At 44.6% G+C, this 16,603-nt stretch overlaps 1 protein-coding gene across 1 annotated transcript in view; it reads right to left on the bottom strand.

The window, feature by feature from the left end:
- The window catches only part of CASD1 (CAS1 domain containing 1), a 163,794-nt gene that overhangs the window by 123,186 nt on the left and 24,005 nt on the right, over positions 1-16,603 (bottom strand). Inside the window, exons 2-3 of the mRNA XM_030200634.1 lie at positions 15,616-15,712; positions 6,503-6,623 (exon numbers count right to left, since the gene is read on the bottom strand). Coding sequence (XP_030056494.1) covers positions 6,503-6,623; positions 15,616-15,712 — 218 coding nt within the window. The remainder of the gene's footprint in view (positions 1-6,502; positions 6,624-15,615; positions 15,713-16,603) is intronic.

Genomic DNA, 16,603 nt, shown 5'->3' with positions numbered 1-16,603 from the left:
TTTGAGCTAGCTTAAGTGATCATGCCTAAACTTAGGTGTGGAACTTAGGACTCGTGTGTGAAACTGCTGAGGTAGAACTCATGCTTAGCGATAAAATGCTATATAGAGGGTATTACATCAAGGAATGTTTATATAAAATGTACTAGACAGAAAATGCACAATGCTGGTGGGACTGTGGTATGCAGGGAGATTTCTACCATATTAAGTGGACATGTCCTAAAATACATACTTTCTAGCAAGCCCTACTAAATATTCTTTTTCACATTTCTAAGGTATCTTACCCACAGCAGGCGATACACTGTCTACTTCATTTTAAGTACCCAGTGGCAAACCTGGAACTGCATAAACTAGCCTGTTTCCTCTTTACAGCGGGCAAATTAATTTTTGTAGCACATTGGAAACAAAAACATACACCAACTCTAGACAAAGCTTTGAAAAAGTTGGACTTTATTTGTCTTATGTCCAAATTGACAGCACTGAAAAACGGACATGTACAATCCTTTCACAAGATTTGGGAATATCTACTTGCATTGGAGAGAACAATCTGCAATAATATAGATTTTATAAACACAGGAGAGCTGTTTCTAATCATTCAAACAAGCGATTTCTGTTTTATACATATCCTCGCCATTATTGCTTCATAGGAGTAGATGTGGAATGCACTATTTGATTTGTCAGGGGTTTGGGGGAATTATTTTGTTTCTGAATTTGTATTCTTTAATTGCTGATTTGTACATTTGTTTTTCCATGTAACAGAGAATTCATGCTTAGCGTGAATTCCAGTGCCTAACTTTAGGAAATCTTTTGAAAATTACCCTCTACATACATGCTCTTAATATTAATATCTAACAACCCCAAAACATTTATTTCCTCTGTTAAAGTACACATGTGAAAACTAAGGCGGGGCTAAACCTCATTTACTTCATTCGGGCACCGATGTTCAAAGCTCTGGCACTAAGCCAACAGAACAAACACAATAGCGTGACAACAGTGCACAAAACAAATTGCAAATTTTATGTGCGCTAGTAAAACAAAAGCAAGGGAAGAAATATGCCTGGTGCATGCAAACAAAAGTTTTGTGGTAAGTGCAGTTCCTATGTGCATGCCCAAGCAAAACTGAAAGTGCAAGCACACATAAGAACTGTTCTTCTGCGCCTTTAAATATAAGCTGTTCAAAAACTGTTTGCACTTGAATTTTTGAAAGGTTCATGTTTAAGTGCAGAAAAACAGGTGGCAATGCGTGCTTTCACTTTTGCTCAGATTTGCATATATTTGTTTCTCACTATCAATGCTTAGAGGCTGCATGGGCTTCCAAAACAACACAAAAATGGCAGTTTAATGTCAGAAATTCAGAAGAAATTCTCTCCTTAAAAACCTTCAATGCCATTCCCAAGCTGATGGTAAGTTTTCAGTGTTATGGACAGCATTTTTTTCTGCATTGTCTAATTGGGAGGGAATACTGAGTAACCTTATTAACATCCATTTCAATATATTTAAATACAATTTGCAGCCATCTTTGGAACACATGTTGATACCTGCGCTAAAGTACTCTGAACATTCTGTGAACATTAATGTGCGCTAGTCTGGCGCTAATCGCATTTAACACTGGCATTATGTTTCGAGCATTAGGACCTCTGAGCCTTTACAAAAAATGTTTCTCCCTGTACAGAAGGCAAATCAAAGATTCTTGTAAGAATACGCTGCATCATGGGAAGAAAATGCTTGAAATAGCCAGCATAGAATTCTTGGACATAAGGAATGTCCCAAAGTGAGACAGTGTAAAATTTAGACATAGTAAAAGTATCTCTTGCAGTTCTGCCACAAAAACATCCAGACCAAGAGCCAGATGCACTAACTCCACGGAAAGAGTCCTTCCCTTACCGATCCCTTAGCGAATCGGTAAAACACGGGCTTGTATGAAGGAAATCACATGCAAATGAGCTGCTCGCTGTTAGCTCATTTGCACGCGATTTCCTTCCTAAGGAGGGGAAGCCAGTCAGCCAGCTGAGAATGCGCAGAGAAGACAAGCGTTATGCTGGCTGTTCTGCGCATGCCAAAGACAGCTTCATAAACGCAGACAAGCTGCGTGTATAATAGCCATCAATAAATTGCCGGGTATTTTGTGTAGCAGAGGGAGAAAGCAGGAGAGAGAATCGGGGATCGGGACGTGAGAGGACATCCAAATCAAAACTATTTGGATGTCCCTTTCGATTTTGCCCCTCCAGGTCTCTCTCAGCCATTTACAGCACGTTTAGCTGACACCAGTGATAGCTAAACGCGCTGTGAATGGCTGAGAGAGACCTGGAGGGGCATAATAGAAAGGGACATCCAAATAGTTTTGATTTGGACATCCTTGCACGTCCCGATCCCCGATTCTCTCCAGCAGTGGTCATAAGAAAAACGCATCCAAGAGAAGGACGCCCATCACAAAATCTGTAGAAAAAAACGTCCAAATGCTCATCAGGGATGTCCTTTTTTTTTTTTTTTTTGAGTGAAGGACGTCCCTGACGAGCACTTGGACGTTTTTTTTTTCTTCTGAGTTTTGCGATGGGCGTCCTCCTCTGCATGGGTCCCGCTCACAGCTGCCCCAATGAGAGGTGCACACCTCCCATTAGGTTTTCCACGGTGCATGGGGTTGGAAAACGGATGTGCATCTGCCTTGCATGCGCATTATAATACTAATTAGCTCATTTGCATTCTGTTTTCCATAGGCGCCCCGTATAAGAGGCTTGCAGCTCTACGGCGGTCCCTCCTTCCTTCCCGCCCTCAGTTCCCCGATCGGCAGCCCTCCTCCTCTCCATTCCTCCCTCCTACCCCCCCCCCCCCCCCCCGCGCGTGCGTGTGTTTTAACCCTTTTACTTTCTGTGGCAGCGACGTCAGTGATGAAGAAGGCACTGCAGGCTCGCCTCCGGCTCCAGCTTCTCCCTTCCCTCTTCACACAGTGTCCCGCCTTCTGCGATGATGCATTTCCTGTTTCCGCGAGGGCGGGCCACTGTGTGAACAGGGAAGGGAGAAGCTGGAGGCGAGCCTGCAGTGCTTTCTTCTTCACTGACGTCGCTGCCACGGAGAGTAAAAGGGTTAAACGCACTGGGCGGGGGGGCAGGGAGAGAGAACAGATCGCTGGACATGAAGAGGAGGGGAGGGCAGGGGGAGAGAAGAGATCACTGGAGAGAAGGGGAGGGCAGGGGGAGAGAAGAGATCGCTGGAGAGAAGGGGAGGGCAGGGGGAGAGGAGAATTGCTGGACATACATGGATGGAGGAGAGATCAGGGGGAGAGAAGAGATCGCTGGACAGGAGAGGAGGGGAGGGCAGGGGAGAGAGGAGAATTGCTGGGCATGGATGGAGGGGAGTGCAAGGGAGAGAGAACTGCTGGACATGGATGGAGGAGGCAGCGGAGAAAGGAAATTTGCTGGAGATGGATGGAGGAGAGGGCAGGGGAGAGAGGAGAATTGCTGGACATGGATGGATGAATGGGGGCAGGGAAGAGAGGAAATTTGCAGGATATGGGTGGATAGAGGAGAGGGCAGGGGCGAATGGAGAATTCCTAGACATGGATGGAGGGGAGGGCAGGGGAGAAAGGAGAATTGCTGGACATGGATGGAGGGGAGGGCAGGGGAGAAAGGAGAATTGCTGGACATGGATGGAGGGGAGGGCAAGGAAGAGAGGAGAATTGCTGGACATGGATGGAGGGGAGGGCAAGGGAGAGAGGAGAATTGCTAGACATGGATGGAGGGGCCAGGGGAGAGAGGAAATTTGCTGGACATGGATGGAGGGAACAGGGGAGAGAGGAAATTTGCTGGAGATGGATGGAGGTGAGGGTAGGGGAGAGAGGAGAATTGCTGGACATGGATGGATGGAGCGGAGGGAAGTCAGGAAGGAGATGCACATGGATGGAGGGAGAGGGGAGAAAGGAGAAATACTGGACATGGATGGAGTGGAGGGCAGGAAAGAGAGGAGAAATGTTGGACAAGGATGGAGGGAAAGACAAAGGAAGGAGATGCACACAGATGGAGGGGAGGAAAGACAAAGGAAGGAGATGCACATGGATGGAGGGAAAGGGAGAGAGGAGAAATGGTGGACATGGATGGAGGGAAAGGGAGAGAGGAGAAATGGTGGACATGGATGGAGGGAAGGGAAGACAGAGGAAGTAGATGCACATGGATGGAGGGGAGGGGAGTGAGAAGAAATGCTAGATATGGATGGAGGGAAAATTGCTGAATTTAAGGGCTGGATCGGAACACTTTGAGGGCAGATGTTGAAACTGGAGAAAGGATAGGGACAGGGCTACAGAAGGTAGACAGGACACAGAAGGATGGTGGACATGGTGAGAGAAAAAATATCAAATGGAAAGAAGACACTGCATAAAACAGAAGAAACTGGGACCAAAGCTAATAGAAAAATTAAATGCTCAGACAGCAAAGGTAGAAAACATTTTTTTATTCAGAATGTATTAATTGGAATGTGTCAGCTTTTGGAAATGTGCATCTGTGATGTTTTGCATGTAAGTTTCAATTTTTCTAGTATTGCTGCAGGCTGAGTCTGACTTATTGAGGTAACTTTCCTGTTCAGTATTTTGCCTTCATATCTGTTGTGTCATGTGTTTTTCATGTGTGATCAAGATGCAGTATTCTGCTAGTGTGTAGTATTTGCAGCCCTTTTTGTTTCACTAGGTTGTGTACTGGTGTTTTAGAGCCCAGTGTATTTATAGTGCTGCCTTTCCACACCTAAGGTTGTAGCTTGTCCTGTCCTTGGAATTAGTGCTGTTATGGTTTGGTAAGGTTATGAGTGTGTTTTTGCACAAGTTTGTGTACAGTGTTTTGCAGTGGAGAGATGATAAGTAGTAGTAGTAGTGTGTTGGCCTTACTGAGGTGGCACCAAAACATCAGAAAGGGTGTAGAGCCTAAATCATGACACACTACCTCTTGAAGGATCTACATATGGTCATTAATAAAAGGAGCTCATTGTGAACACTATCCACCCTAAAATGGTGTTTTGTGGCTCTACATGAGAATTGTGATATTATGATCCCTTATTTCATATTGTTGACGGTCTGCACTTTCCATATGGGTGGTATATTGGTGTATTAGGGTCTGCCCAGTGTAATATTTATGGTACAGTAAGGTTCTGAGTGTGTTTTTGCACAAAGTTGTGCATAGTGTTTTGCAGTTGAGCGATTGTGGTTAGTATATGCTTTGAGCAACCGCTTTATTCTCTGACACATGATACATATCTAATATCTAAATTTAATAAAAGGTATTGTGACCATTTTATTTTTACTTATTTTTTTCTGTGTGTTGTCAGACAATTATTGATGTAAGCTCTGCCCCTGGCCCCACCCCTAACCCCGCCCCTTAGCCTCCCAAACAGTTGGGCCACCGACCGCCTATGCTGTTTTCGTTAGCTGCTACCATGACAGGAAAATGGCTCGGAGAACCCTTTTGTGCATGTCTTGTTTTACTACTTGCTCGCTAGACTGGCTAGAACTGGTTTAAAAACCACGTTGCTGCGTTGCTAGCTCGTTAAGTTTAGTGCATCTGGCCCCAAGGGTCATGCCCCTGCTAAAAAAAGAGGACACTGGTTTTACGGCTTAGCTGCATAGAATCCCATCATGGCAGTGACCTGTTGGCTAAGACATAAAAGAAATATCCTCCTATTGCTCAATTTGAAGGAACACAAGTCAATATAGTCACATATGCCTGTTTCAGTGGGACATTTTTTTATCTCCCTGTTCCTTATTTAAAACATAAATAAAAATGCCATTACTTCCCTTTAGAGAAAATAGTAAACACCAGTCCTGCTATTAGAGTGACTGTCACTACAGCTGCGGGCATTTATCCTCAGACTTGTCCCTGCAGGAACTAAAATGACACTTCAGCACATTATGTTAATGTGGCCTTTTGATACTGATTTGACTGCTCCGCTGTACACTACACTATATTTTCACTAAATAATAAAATACAAAAAATATGAAAAAGATACAAAAGAAAATAAAGTGTTCTTTTCAGAAAGGCACCAAGAGAGAACAGCATGTGTCTCCATTGTTGTGAAAATTACAGTGGCTGTGGCATTTAGGTTTCTGTTTAAAGTCTGAATTAGAAAGAATTGTTTAGGAGTCAAACACCCTATCTAGCTGACAGACTTAACATCTATCTATTCTCTCCGATCTTATCAGAAGGGTTTGTTATCTACAGATGAGGCAAAGTTGACATCTAGTTTTAAGTTATATGGGGCCATTGTGGTGGAACACCCTCCTCATAAGATAAGAGGTACTTATTAACTGACCTTTTGTAAACGTCTCAAGATTTGGCTCTTTGTTCAGGCATTTGGAGAAGGATGAGGCTGTGGGGGTACTTGTCTACTGGGCCTTATATGTAGGGAAGTTACAGACAGAACACTGAGTTTTTATGAAGAGGTTTTTAATATTGTATGGGTTTTATTTGTTGTAAGCAGCTTTATGTTGTGACTTTTTAAATGGAATACCAAGTTAATCAAATCTTCTTACCTTGTTTCCTTCTTCTTTGACATAAGGATTTATAACTTTGACAAATGAATAGAACAACTGACGAATTCTGGAATCTCCTACAAATACAATGTGTTTGTCCGCAAGGCATTTTTTTGCTTCACTGCAATTAGAGAAAGCAACAATAATTCCACTAAATGAGCATACTGTAATCATGCAACCTTCTACTGAAAAAGCAAAATTCACAGAACATCCTACTTGCTGTCTTTCTTAGAGATCAGCAAAAGTGTTATTTTGTGCTACAAGTCCTAAGCCTTCTTTTCTGCAGTTGCATGGACTGGAAAGAGACAAATAGAAACCCTCATCCACTATGTACAATGCATAATGCACACAAGCCTGACAACATGGCCTAGTGCTTTCATTTTACATTTCAAGTGAAGTGGTGTGGTAGCCATGTTAGTCCACTTTTAAAGGTAAAAAATAGAAATAAAACAAACAGCAGAAAATAAGATGATGCCTTTTATACTGGACTAATGTCATACTTTTTTTGATTAGCTTTCGAAGGCATTAACTTCTTCTTCAGATCTCCCAACCCCCCGCCTTTCCTCATGTCATTGGAATGCTTTTATGTTTCACATATATTCTAATATATGTCATCATTTGCTCATTTCCAATCTGAAGGTGGTATTGCCTTTGAAAGCTAATCAAAAAAATGTATTGTTAGTCCAAAAAAAAAAAAAAAAAAAGAGGTATCTAACATTTTTTTTCTATATTTTAGTTTTACATTTTGTAACAACTTTACATGATATGACATTTCGTTCAGAAAGAATCTCAGCAAGGGATAAGAGGCAAAAATAAACTGTGCCCTAGTCACAAATACATTTAGACAGGAGAAACTATTTACATGCAAGGGCAGAGAAAGCAATGAAAGACGGCATATACTCTAGAATGCTAGAAGAACACAAGACAGCGCTCACTGCACTCCTCTCATTTCTATTCAACTTGTCTTTCAAAATGGAGCAGACTCTGAGGGAACGGAAGAGAGTGGATGTAGTCTTCCTGAACAAAGAGGCGGCAAATACTTATAGACCTATTATTTTAATTTCTGGACTGGACAAAGCTAAGGAAACCATAGGCACCGACTCTGTGGGTGCTCGAACACCCCCAATATTTTCACCCGCCAGAAGTCGTAAGTTCCCTTCCCAGCCAGCCTGACCTGCCCGGTGCCCGCTCTCTTCTCCCCCAACAGTCCTCCGCCCTCGCCTTCCTGCGTGCCGCCCAGAATTTTAAAAGTCATCTTACCTCGGAATCCTGGCAGCAGCAGTGAAAGGCGAGCAGGCTCGGCACTTCAGCCTTCCCTTCTCTCTGAGCTCTGGTCCCGCCCTTGCGGAAACAAGAAATGAGGGCAGGACCTGAGCTGAGAGAGAAGGCTGAAGCGCCGAGCCTGCTCGCCTTTCACTGCTGCCGCCGGGACTCCGAGGTAAGATGACTTTTAAAATTCTGGGCAGCAGAGGAAGTGACGTCACGGAGACAGATGGCTGCCTGAATCTTTAGCTCCGTACTTCCCTGCTTTTAATTTGCTTTAATAGCGGAACCTTGGTCTTGTTCCTGTCCTGGAACGGCTCCTGGAGATTAACAGCGACTCAGGGAGCAAGATGAGCAAAACATCTGCGTCCCAAACGCGTGAGGGAGAGCGGAGCTCGACGAGACAGTCGACGAAGAATCGATCGAGACACGTGTCACCGGGCCCGGATCACTCATCGGGATCCGAGTCGGCTGCATCGAGTGCTGGTGTGCGGAGAGCTTCCCCGAAAGCGACCCTGTCTAAAGAACTGGCTAAATGCCTGAAGGAAATCAGGGCAGAGATCGCGGCGTCCAAACAAGAAATTCTCGAGGACGTGGACGCCATCAGCATTGACCTCCGCGAGCTGGGGGGTAGAGTTGAAACTCTAGAGGAACGGATGGACGAACATGCTGAAAGATCGGAGGCAGCAGAGATCCGTTTTGTGCAGCTGAAAGATCAGACAGAGGAACTTCAATATAAAATTGATGATTTGGAAAATCGCGGAAGGCGACAAAACCTCAGATTTCGGGGAGTTCCTGAAAATGGAAACATGGAAGATATGCCTGCAATTGTGAAATCATTGTGTGAGACAATTACGGGAGAACCCATGGAGTCTGATACTATTTTGTTTGATCGGGCTCACAGGGCGCTTAAGGAAAAGGTCTGGCTAAAAGCGCGCCAAACTCCATCTGTGGAATACAAGAAGGAGCGAGTGTATGTGTACCAAGACCTATCAGTATTTACATTAGCGCAGAGGCGTGTGATGAGACCTGCGCTGGAAATCCTGAGGAAGGAGAAGATCCCCTATAGGTGGATTTTCCCTTTTGCACTGAACTTTGAGTTTAAGGGTAAGCAACTTCGCTTCCGCAGGCTTGCGGAGGTATGGAAGTTTCTGCAGGAGGCCGGTTTGACAACAATGGCGAGCCCTGGGGGAGATCTGGCTCCCTCTACTCGAGAAAAATTGCAGCAGTGGAAGAGAGTCTCCCAGAAAACTAAAAAGCAAGGCCTCAAGACGTGACTGACTGTGATTCTGTTTGATATCCTTTTAGTTCCGATGTCTACTACTGGGGTGACTTTCTACTTTTTTGACTCTGTGTGTTTATCTGTTCTCTGTTATTGGGACTTTGTGGAGCTTATTTTAAAGTGCGAATGGTTTGAGTTTTGATGGTTGGGTGGAGAGACTGGGTGGAAGTACTAATAGGGTAGGGGGGTACTGGGGTATGCACAAGGATTCGGGGGACCGTTTGTTCTCCTGTAGGGCACTTCAGAGGGGATGTTCCCAGTCCAGGCCCTGGGACCCGGATTGGTGGGGGTTATGTTTGTGAAGGATGTTTGGGGGTTGTGGGGAGGGAAGGGTGGGCGGAGAGGTAGGGGAGGGAAGGGTTCTGGGAATAACTGGGGTCTTATCAATAATTCCCTCAGAAGACCAACACTGACGCAATCAATTGAGGAGGCTCTAAAAGGGGGAGTGCACTGCGAGCAAGGTAATGGTAACAGGAAATACATTTACATGTAGACATGAGTGCTGATCTGAAAGTAATATCATACAATGTGAGGGGGCTAAACATGCCTCAGAAAAGACAGAGGTTTTATAGAGAATTACAGAGGCTCAAACCACACGTGGTCCTGCTCCAGGAAACACACCTGAGGCGTAAATACGAGCGACTCCTCTCCTGTCCGGGCTTTACTGGGGCGTACTTTGCCTCTGCGGAGAACTCCAAAAAACGAGGGGTGGCGATATTGCTGCATTCTTCTGTGGCGGCGCAGGTTGAGCAAGTCAGAAGGGATCCAGGGGGGCGCTACATATTTATACATATGATAGTGGACCAGGTGGCCTTAACAGTGGCCTCGATTTACGCCCCAAACAGTGGTCAGGCAGAATTCTTTGCGAGGGTCCGGAGCACCTTGGCAACATTTGTTAAGGGGTCCCTGATAATGGGAGGGGACTTTAATGCGGTGATGCATACTCGCCTAGACCGTTCGGGAGTCCCCAGGGCGGAAGGCAACAAGGAATCACAGGCTTTGGCATCCTTGGCTGCTTCCCTGGGCACACTGGACTTGTGGAGACTGACACACGGGACAGATAGGGACTATATGTTTTACTCCCCAGTTCATAAGACATACTCGCGCATTGACTACATTTTCCTGGACACAAACTTGGTGGAGAGGGGACCTGAGGCTGGCATTGAAAGTGTGACACTATCAGATCATGCCCCAGTATGGGTCTCCCTCTCCACCATCAGGGCGGAATTGAAGGAAAAGAGATGGGTGTTAAATACTAGTTTACTACAGGAAGGGGAGGTGGTGGAAGGGTACAGGAATATGCTTAAGGAGTACCTTGAATTTAACATTGGCAAGGGAACTGGGATGCCCATAGTATGGGATGCTATGAAGGCAGTGTCTAGAGGATATTTCCTACAATTAGCTAGCAGGCGCGCTAAGATACGTAGGGCGCAGATAGCAGCGTGTTTGGAGAAAATTCATCAGCTAGAGGGGCAACACAAGAAAAATAGGTCACCACAGGCTTGGCAGGCACTGAGGAGGGAGAGGCTGCTTTTAGACTCTATATACTCAGAACAACTTAGTCTGATGCAAGCAAAATACAAGGCGGGAACTTATGAGTTTGCGAACAAAGCTGGACGTCTCCTCGCTACTAAGCTACGCAGGCAAAAAGTTGATCGTATGATTAAGCAGGTTCGTAATGGAAAGGGAGAAATGTTAGGAAAATCTGAACAAATACGTGAATGCTTTGGGAAATTCTACCAGACATTATACGCACAGGAGATTAACCCCTCCCCAGAGGATATTGGACAATATCTAGATGAAAATGACCTTTCCTCCTTAACCAGCCAGCAAAAGGCTTTGCTGGATGCACCAGTAACTCCCATAGAAATTGAGAAGGCTATTAGTGGCATGCCTTCTTATAAGTCCCCCGGATTGGACGGGCTCTCTAGCGAATTCTACAAGCGGTTCGCGCCCGAACTGGCGCCACTGCTAGCAGACCTGTTTAATCAGGTGGGGACGGGGCGGACGCTGCCTCCATCTATGATGGAGGCCTGGATTGCAGTCATTCCCAAGCCAGGTAAAGATCCTAATGAATGTGGTTCTTATAGACCAATATCAGTCTTAAATGGTGACGTTAAAATCTTAGCTAAAGTGCTAGCCAGTCGCCTGGCGCCCTTGCTACCAGTCCTGATACATCCAGACCAGGTGGGCTTTGTGTCCCATCGTAAGTCGATGGACAATATTAGGCGTACGCTAGACCTTATGTACCTTGCTAAGAGAAATCAAAAGCCACTCTGTCTGCTCAGTTTGGACGCTGAAAAAGCTTTTGATAGGGTCCACTGGCCCTACATGTATCGGGTACTGGAGGTCATGGGATTTGGGATGACTTTTCGGAGCTGGATACAGGCGTTTTATAACTCTCCACGAGCATGTGTACGGGTCAATGACAGTAACTCGGAGTTGTTTTCACTCCACAGAGGCACCCGACAGGGCTGCCCTTTATCCCCCCTCTTATTCGCTATGGTCATGGAACCTTTTGCCTCTCGGATACGTCTGGACCCTGAGATGTCGGGGGCTTGGGTGGAGGGTAGAATGCACAAAATGGCCCTTTTTGCGGATGACATCCTGTTGTATGTGACCCGCCCACTTACCACGTTTCACAGACTTAATTGTATTATAGACGTTCGGGATTTAAGGTGAACATGACAAAGTCCGAAGCTCTAAATGTAACGCTTCCTGAAGAGCTGGTGGTGACTTTAAAAACGTCGTACTCTTTTAAGTGGGCTAATCGTCATATTACTTATTTGGGAGTGAAATTGACCCCGAAACTTTAAGATTTGTTCCAGGCTAACTATAAAGATCTGGCTCGAGACATTGCAGTTGACCTGGAGAGATGGGGGGAATTAGGGGTTTCTTGGTTCAGCAGAATTGCGATTATTAAAATGAACATTCTACCGCGCCTGTTATATTTATTTCAGGTGCTGCCTGTGATGATGCCCAGGCGATTTATAGCTTCCTTGCAGGATCGTATAGTGAGGTTCGTCTGGGCGGGTAAGAGGCCTAGGCTCTCGCGCGCGCTCCTTTACCAGAGTAGGAGGAGGGGTGGGCTTGGTGTCCCTAATCTCACTTGGTATTACAGGGCGGCACAGGGAAAAGCTGCGGTTGAATGGTTCCAAGAATACCCAGACAGGCAGTGGGTACAACTGGAACAGTACTCTATTGGCGCAGTACCATTAACAGCGCTTATGTGGCTTCCGCGGTCGTTTCGGGCGAAGGACGCAGAGTCCTGCCCGTCAGTTGGAGTTACATTGCATTACTGGGATAGTTTGTTCCCCAATCATCAATGCGTTCTGTCGCGGTTATCTCCAATAGCATACAATCCTCTCTTCCTGCCAGGGAACACAGAGGGGGTCTTCACTAGGTGGTATAAGGAGGGGGTTAAAACCTGGGGTCAAGTATTTGAAGAGGGTTCTCTGATATCACTAGAAGAGCTGCAGGCAAGGTATCCGGGTATGCGGGTAGATGACTTTGGGTACACTCAATTATCTCACTTCTTTAGAACAAAGGCAGTTAGATTAGTTATGCAAAGGGATAAGTTAACACTGGAAGATATTTGTGAAAAACTCCATACCTCCCGAGGACTGATTGGTTGTTTGTATAGAAGTGTTGGTGCCCAGGTCCAGTGTTATAGTCGTCACAGGAAAAGTTGGAACGATGAGCTGGGTGTTAATCTTGGGGAGATGGAATGGGGGAAGATAGAAAGGGCAGTGGCGAAGGTGTCCACTCATGTGCTGTCACGGGAGAATGCAGTGAAGGTCCTGTACCGTTGGTATCTCACCCCGGACAGATTGCAGAAGATTTACCCGTCCTCGTCGGGATTGTGTTGGAGGGGATGTGGGCATCGTGGAACAATGGGCCACGTGTGGTGGAATTTCCTTAAAGCCAGAGCCTACTGGAAGGCGATACATAGTAGAATGCAGATCTGGCTGGGTTGCCGACTTCAGTGGGCCCCCGAGATTTTTCTCTTCTCTGTAAGGGCGGTGGGCTTAAATTCCTACCAGCAGGAATTGGTGCGTCATGCTGTTGGGGCAGCGAGAGTGGTACTTGCATCTCAATGGAAACAGAGGGGAGTCCCTTCTGTAACAAGGTGGTGCAATAAACTACGGCATGTGTGCCAGATGGAGCGACTCCGAGCGGAGCGAACACATCAGACAAGTAAATGGCACCTGACTTGGAACTCTTTTCTTGCCGCTACCAAAAGTGGTTTGGAGTAGCAGCAGTGCTTGTATAGATGTGGGAGTTGAGAGCTTTTTTTTTTTTTGGGGGGGGGGGGGGGATTGGTTTGATGGGGGAACTGATAAGGGGGGGGGGGTTGGGGAGGGGGGTAACTCAATAACTACATACTCTTTCAAGGGACAAAAACAAAAAACAAACAAAAAAAATCATGAAGTTTAATGCGAAGTAAATTTGGATGACTTCAGAAAAGCAATGTGCGAGACTCCGGTGCTTTGTTTGACTTTAAAGTTTTGTATATGTACACTGTTGACCTGGTTTCAGAGTTCATTGTATTTTATTACTGTTTAATAAAGACTTCATTTAAAAAAAAAAAAAATTCTGGGCAGCACGCAGGAAGGCGAGGTCGGAGGACTGTTGGGGGAGAAGAGGTCAGGCTGGGGTCGGACTGGCACTCGGAGGAGAGGGGGGGGGGACCTGGAACTCAAAGGGGAGGGAGGGGGAGGGGGGAATGCACCACGTGTAAAAAAAAAAAAAAAATTTCAGCACTCCCAATCATTTTGAAAAGTTGGCTCCTATGAAGGAAACTGTACTAAAGAAAAAGGCTTAACAGTATCTTGCAATCAGCAGCATACAGAAATCGGTCAGCTTGGTTTCACAAAAGGAAGATCCTGTCTGTTATTTTTAATAAGTAGCAAAAGAAATGGAACAAGGAGAAGCAGTAGGTGTTGTGTGAAACAAACTAGCCAGAATGGGAGGAGGACAAAACGCTGTACATTCAGTGGAGTCCACCCTGCTGAAACATGTGGGGAGGGCTCAATGCTATGGTTAATTCTTTTCAATAGCTTTATTAAACAATATATTGTAGAGGGATTTGAAGAGATAGTACGCTAAATTGCAGATGACATAAAATTATATACAAGAAGAAAAACAATTGGGGAAGACCAATGTAACTGCAACTAGGAAAAACAATTTAATGATAATACTAAAAATATGTAAGATAGAAAGAGGCATATTTTCAAAGCACTTAGACTTACAAAGCTGTAACACCATCAAAATGATAAAACCTGTAGAAATCAAATCATTTGTGTCTTGACACATAAATTATCTCATTTCTAAACATTGTTGTTCCATCATTTTAATGGCGTTACAGCTTCATGTTATAGTGTGACTTATTGGCTGATATCCCTCTACTGCCATTCACTGGCCAACAATTGTCAACTAGACTGGAATCTCATTGTCAACTAGCCTAGAATCTCTTTGACTCCTGAGGCAGGCACTTGCCATGCATTTTATATCTTACAAACTTTTTAGTATTAACCTATAAATTATTTCCCCTGGTTGGAATTATGTTGGTCCCCCATAATTGTTTTTCTTTATTCTTGTGTTGTGCTTTGGGGACAGTCTTCTCTTTTCATTGATAAAATTATATACCAAACATTAGAAATGGCGGAAAAAATAAAAAAAGGTTTTTAAACTGCAAAATAAGTCAACAGTTTATAAAATTCAATTAGTCACTTGCCAGTGAAGAGGACAAAAAATAACTAGTAAACAGGGAAAAGACTAAGCAGCAATCATCTCAGATGCCCAGGATGTTTGGCAATCAGGGTAATAAAGCAGAAGGGAATGCTAACAGTATGCTTATGTATTGCCAGCAAAATAAAGATCACAGTGTCTTTGTACAGGTTACTAGCAAGACCCTACCTAGAATACGGTGTTCCGTTGTGGAGGCCACACAAGATCACAGAGAATAAAAGCAGCTCAGACAAGAGCTACCACAAAGATACAAGGCCTACAACATCAAATCTACACAGAGTCTTTAGAACTAGAAATGTACTCAGATGAAAAGAAAGAAAAGGAAAAGAAAAGAAAAGGAGGTAATAACAGAAAACATTCAATACTGCCTCCTCCTCTTTTTCCTGCTATCATCAGGACTGCCACCATTTCAAAAATGGCCCAGGTTCAGCTGAAGTCACTGACTTTAGCTGAACTGGTGCCATTTTTAGAACTTGCTGGCAAGGAACACCCCCAACAGGGCTTATCACAATGGCAGCAGCTCTTCGCAGGCCAATATCAGGTGCCAACATCTGAGCTCACTTTACCAAGCTCCAGAGCATGTTCATCCAACACACAGGTTGGTGCAACCTTACAGACAAACAGATTTATTTAGGGATGAGCTTTCAAGGACAGAAGTTCCCTTAATCAAATGCAATCTTTTAATCTATCAAGTGCCACCAGCCCCTGCATTTCCTTCACCATGTTATAACTACTACTACTACTATTTAGCATTTCTATAGCGCTACAAAGCGTACGCTTTGCTATTAATGGAAAAAGAAAATTGTGGTCCTCTTACCCATTCTTATAAATATGCATCATACAGCTATGGGGCTGCCAGACATTTTTCCCAAGAAATCTGCCACGGGAAAGAAGATACTCACAAGTATCATTACCTATTTAAAAATAAAAATAATTCCATATTAGAATTGTCAGTTCTTAAAAGAAAAAAAATTACCCACAGTGGTTTACAAACATGAAACAATACATTAAAACACAAAGGGCCCTGTTTACTAAGCAGTACTAACGTTTTTAGCATGCGCTAATGCTAGAGACACCCATTGGAATAATATCTCTAGCATTAGTGTGCATTAATTTTTAGTGCGCACTAAAAACATCAGCGCATCTTAGTAAACAGGATGTAACTGTATTATTATATACTATCAGAGACCCATAATAAATAGTATGGGCGCAATTCTGTGTAGATCACCAATACTTCGGCACAAAAATGCAGGCAAAATTGTGGGCACTAAGTGTTATTCTCTATGGCATCTGTGCGGCTAGATTCTATTAAACAACAGTCATAACACCATATTTACACACCAAGACTACGCCTGATCTATGGCATCTGTAAACGCACATGCTTAAATGTTCGAACATAACATGTAGTGTACAGTATTTAACAAGCTTTGTGTGTAAGTGTGCGACCCACCTATGTTTTGCCCACATGCATGCCCCACCTTGCAATTATACATTATAGCACTACCTTATAGTAACATAGTAGATGACGGCAGAAAAAGACCTGCACGGTCCATCCAGTCTGCCCAACAAGATAAACTCATATGTGCTACTTTTTGTGTATACCTTACCTTGATTTGTACCTGCCCTTTTCTGGGCACAGACCGTATAAGTCTGCCCAGCACTATCCCCGCCTCCCAACCACCAGCCCCGCCTCCCAACCACCAGCTCTGGCACAGACCGTATAAGTCAGCCCAGCACCATCCCCGCCTCCCGTCACCAGCTCTGCCACCCAATCTCGTCTAAGCTCCTTAGGATCCATTCCTTCT

Source organism: Microcaecilia unicolor, chromosome 1, assembly GCF_901765095.1.
Source record: "Microcaecilia unicolor chromosome 1, aMicUni1.1, whole genome shotgun sequence".
In the NCBI taxonomy this organism is placed as follows: domain Eukaryota; kingdom Metazoa; phylum Chordata; class Amphibia; order Gymnophiona; family Siphonopidae; genus Microcaecilia; species Microcaecilia unicolor.
Note: the sequence above shows the minus strand (reverse complement) of the source record. Positions and strands in the feature narration are given on the sequence as shown.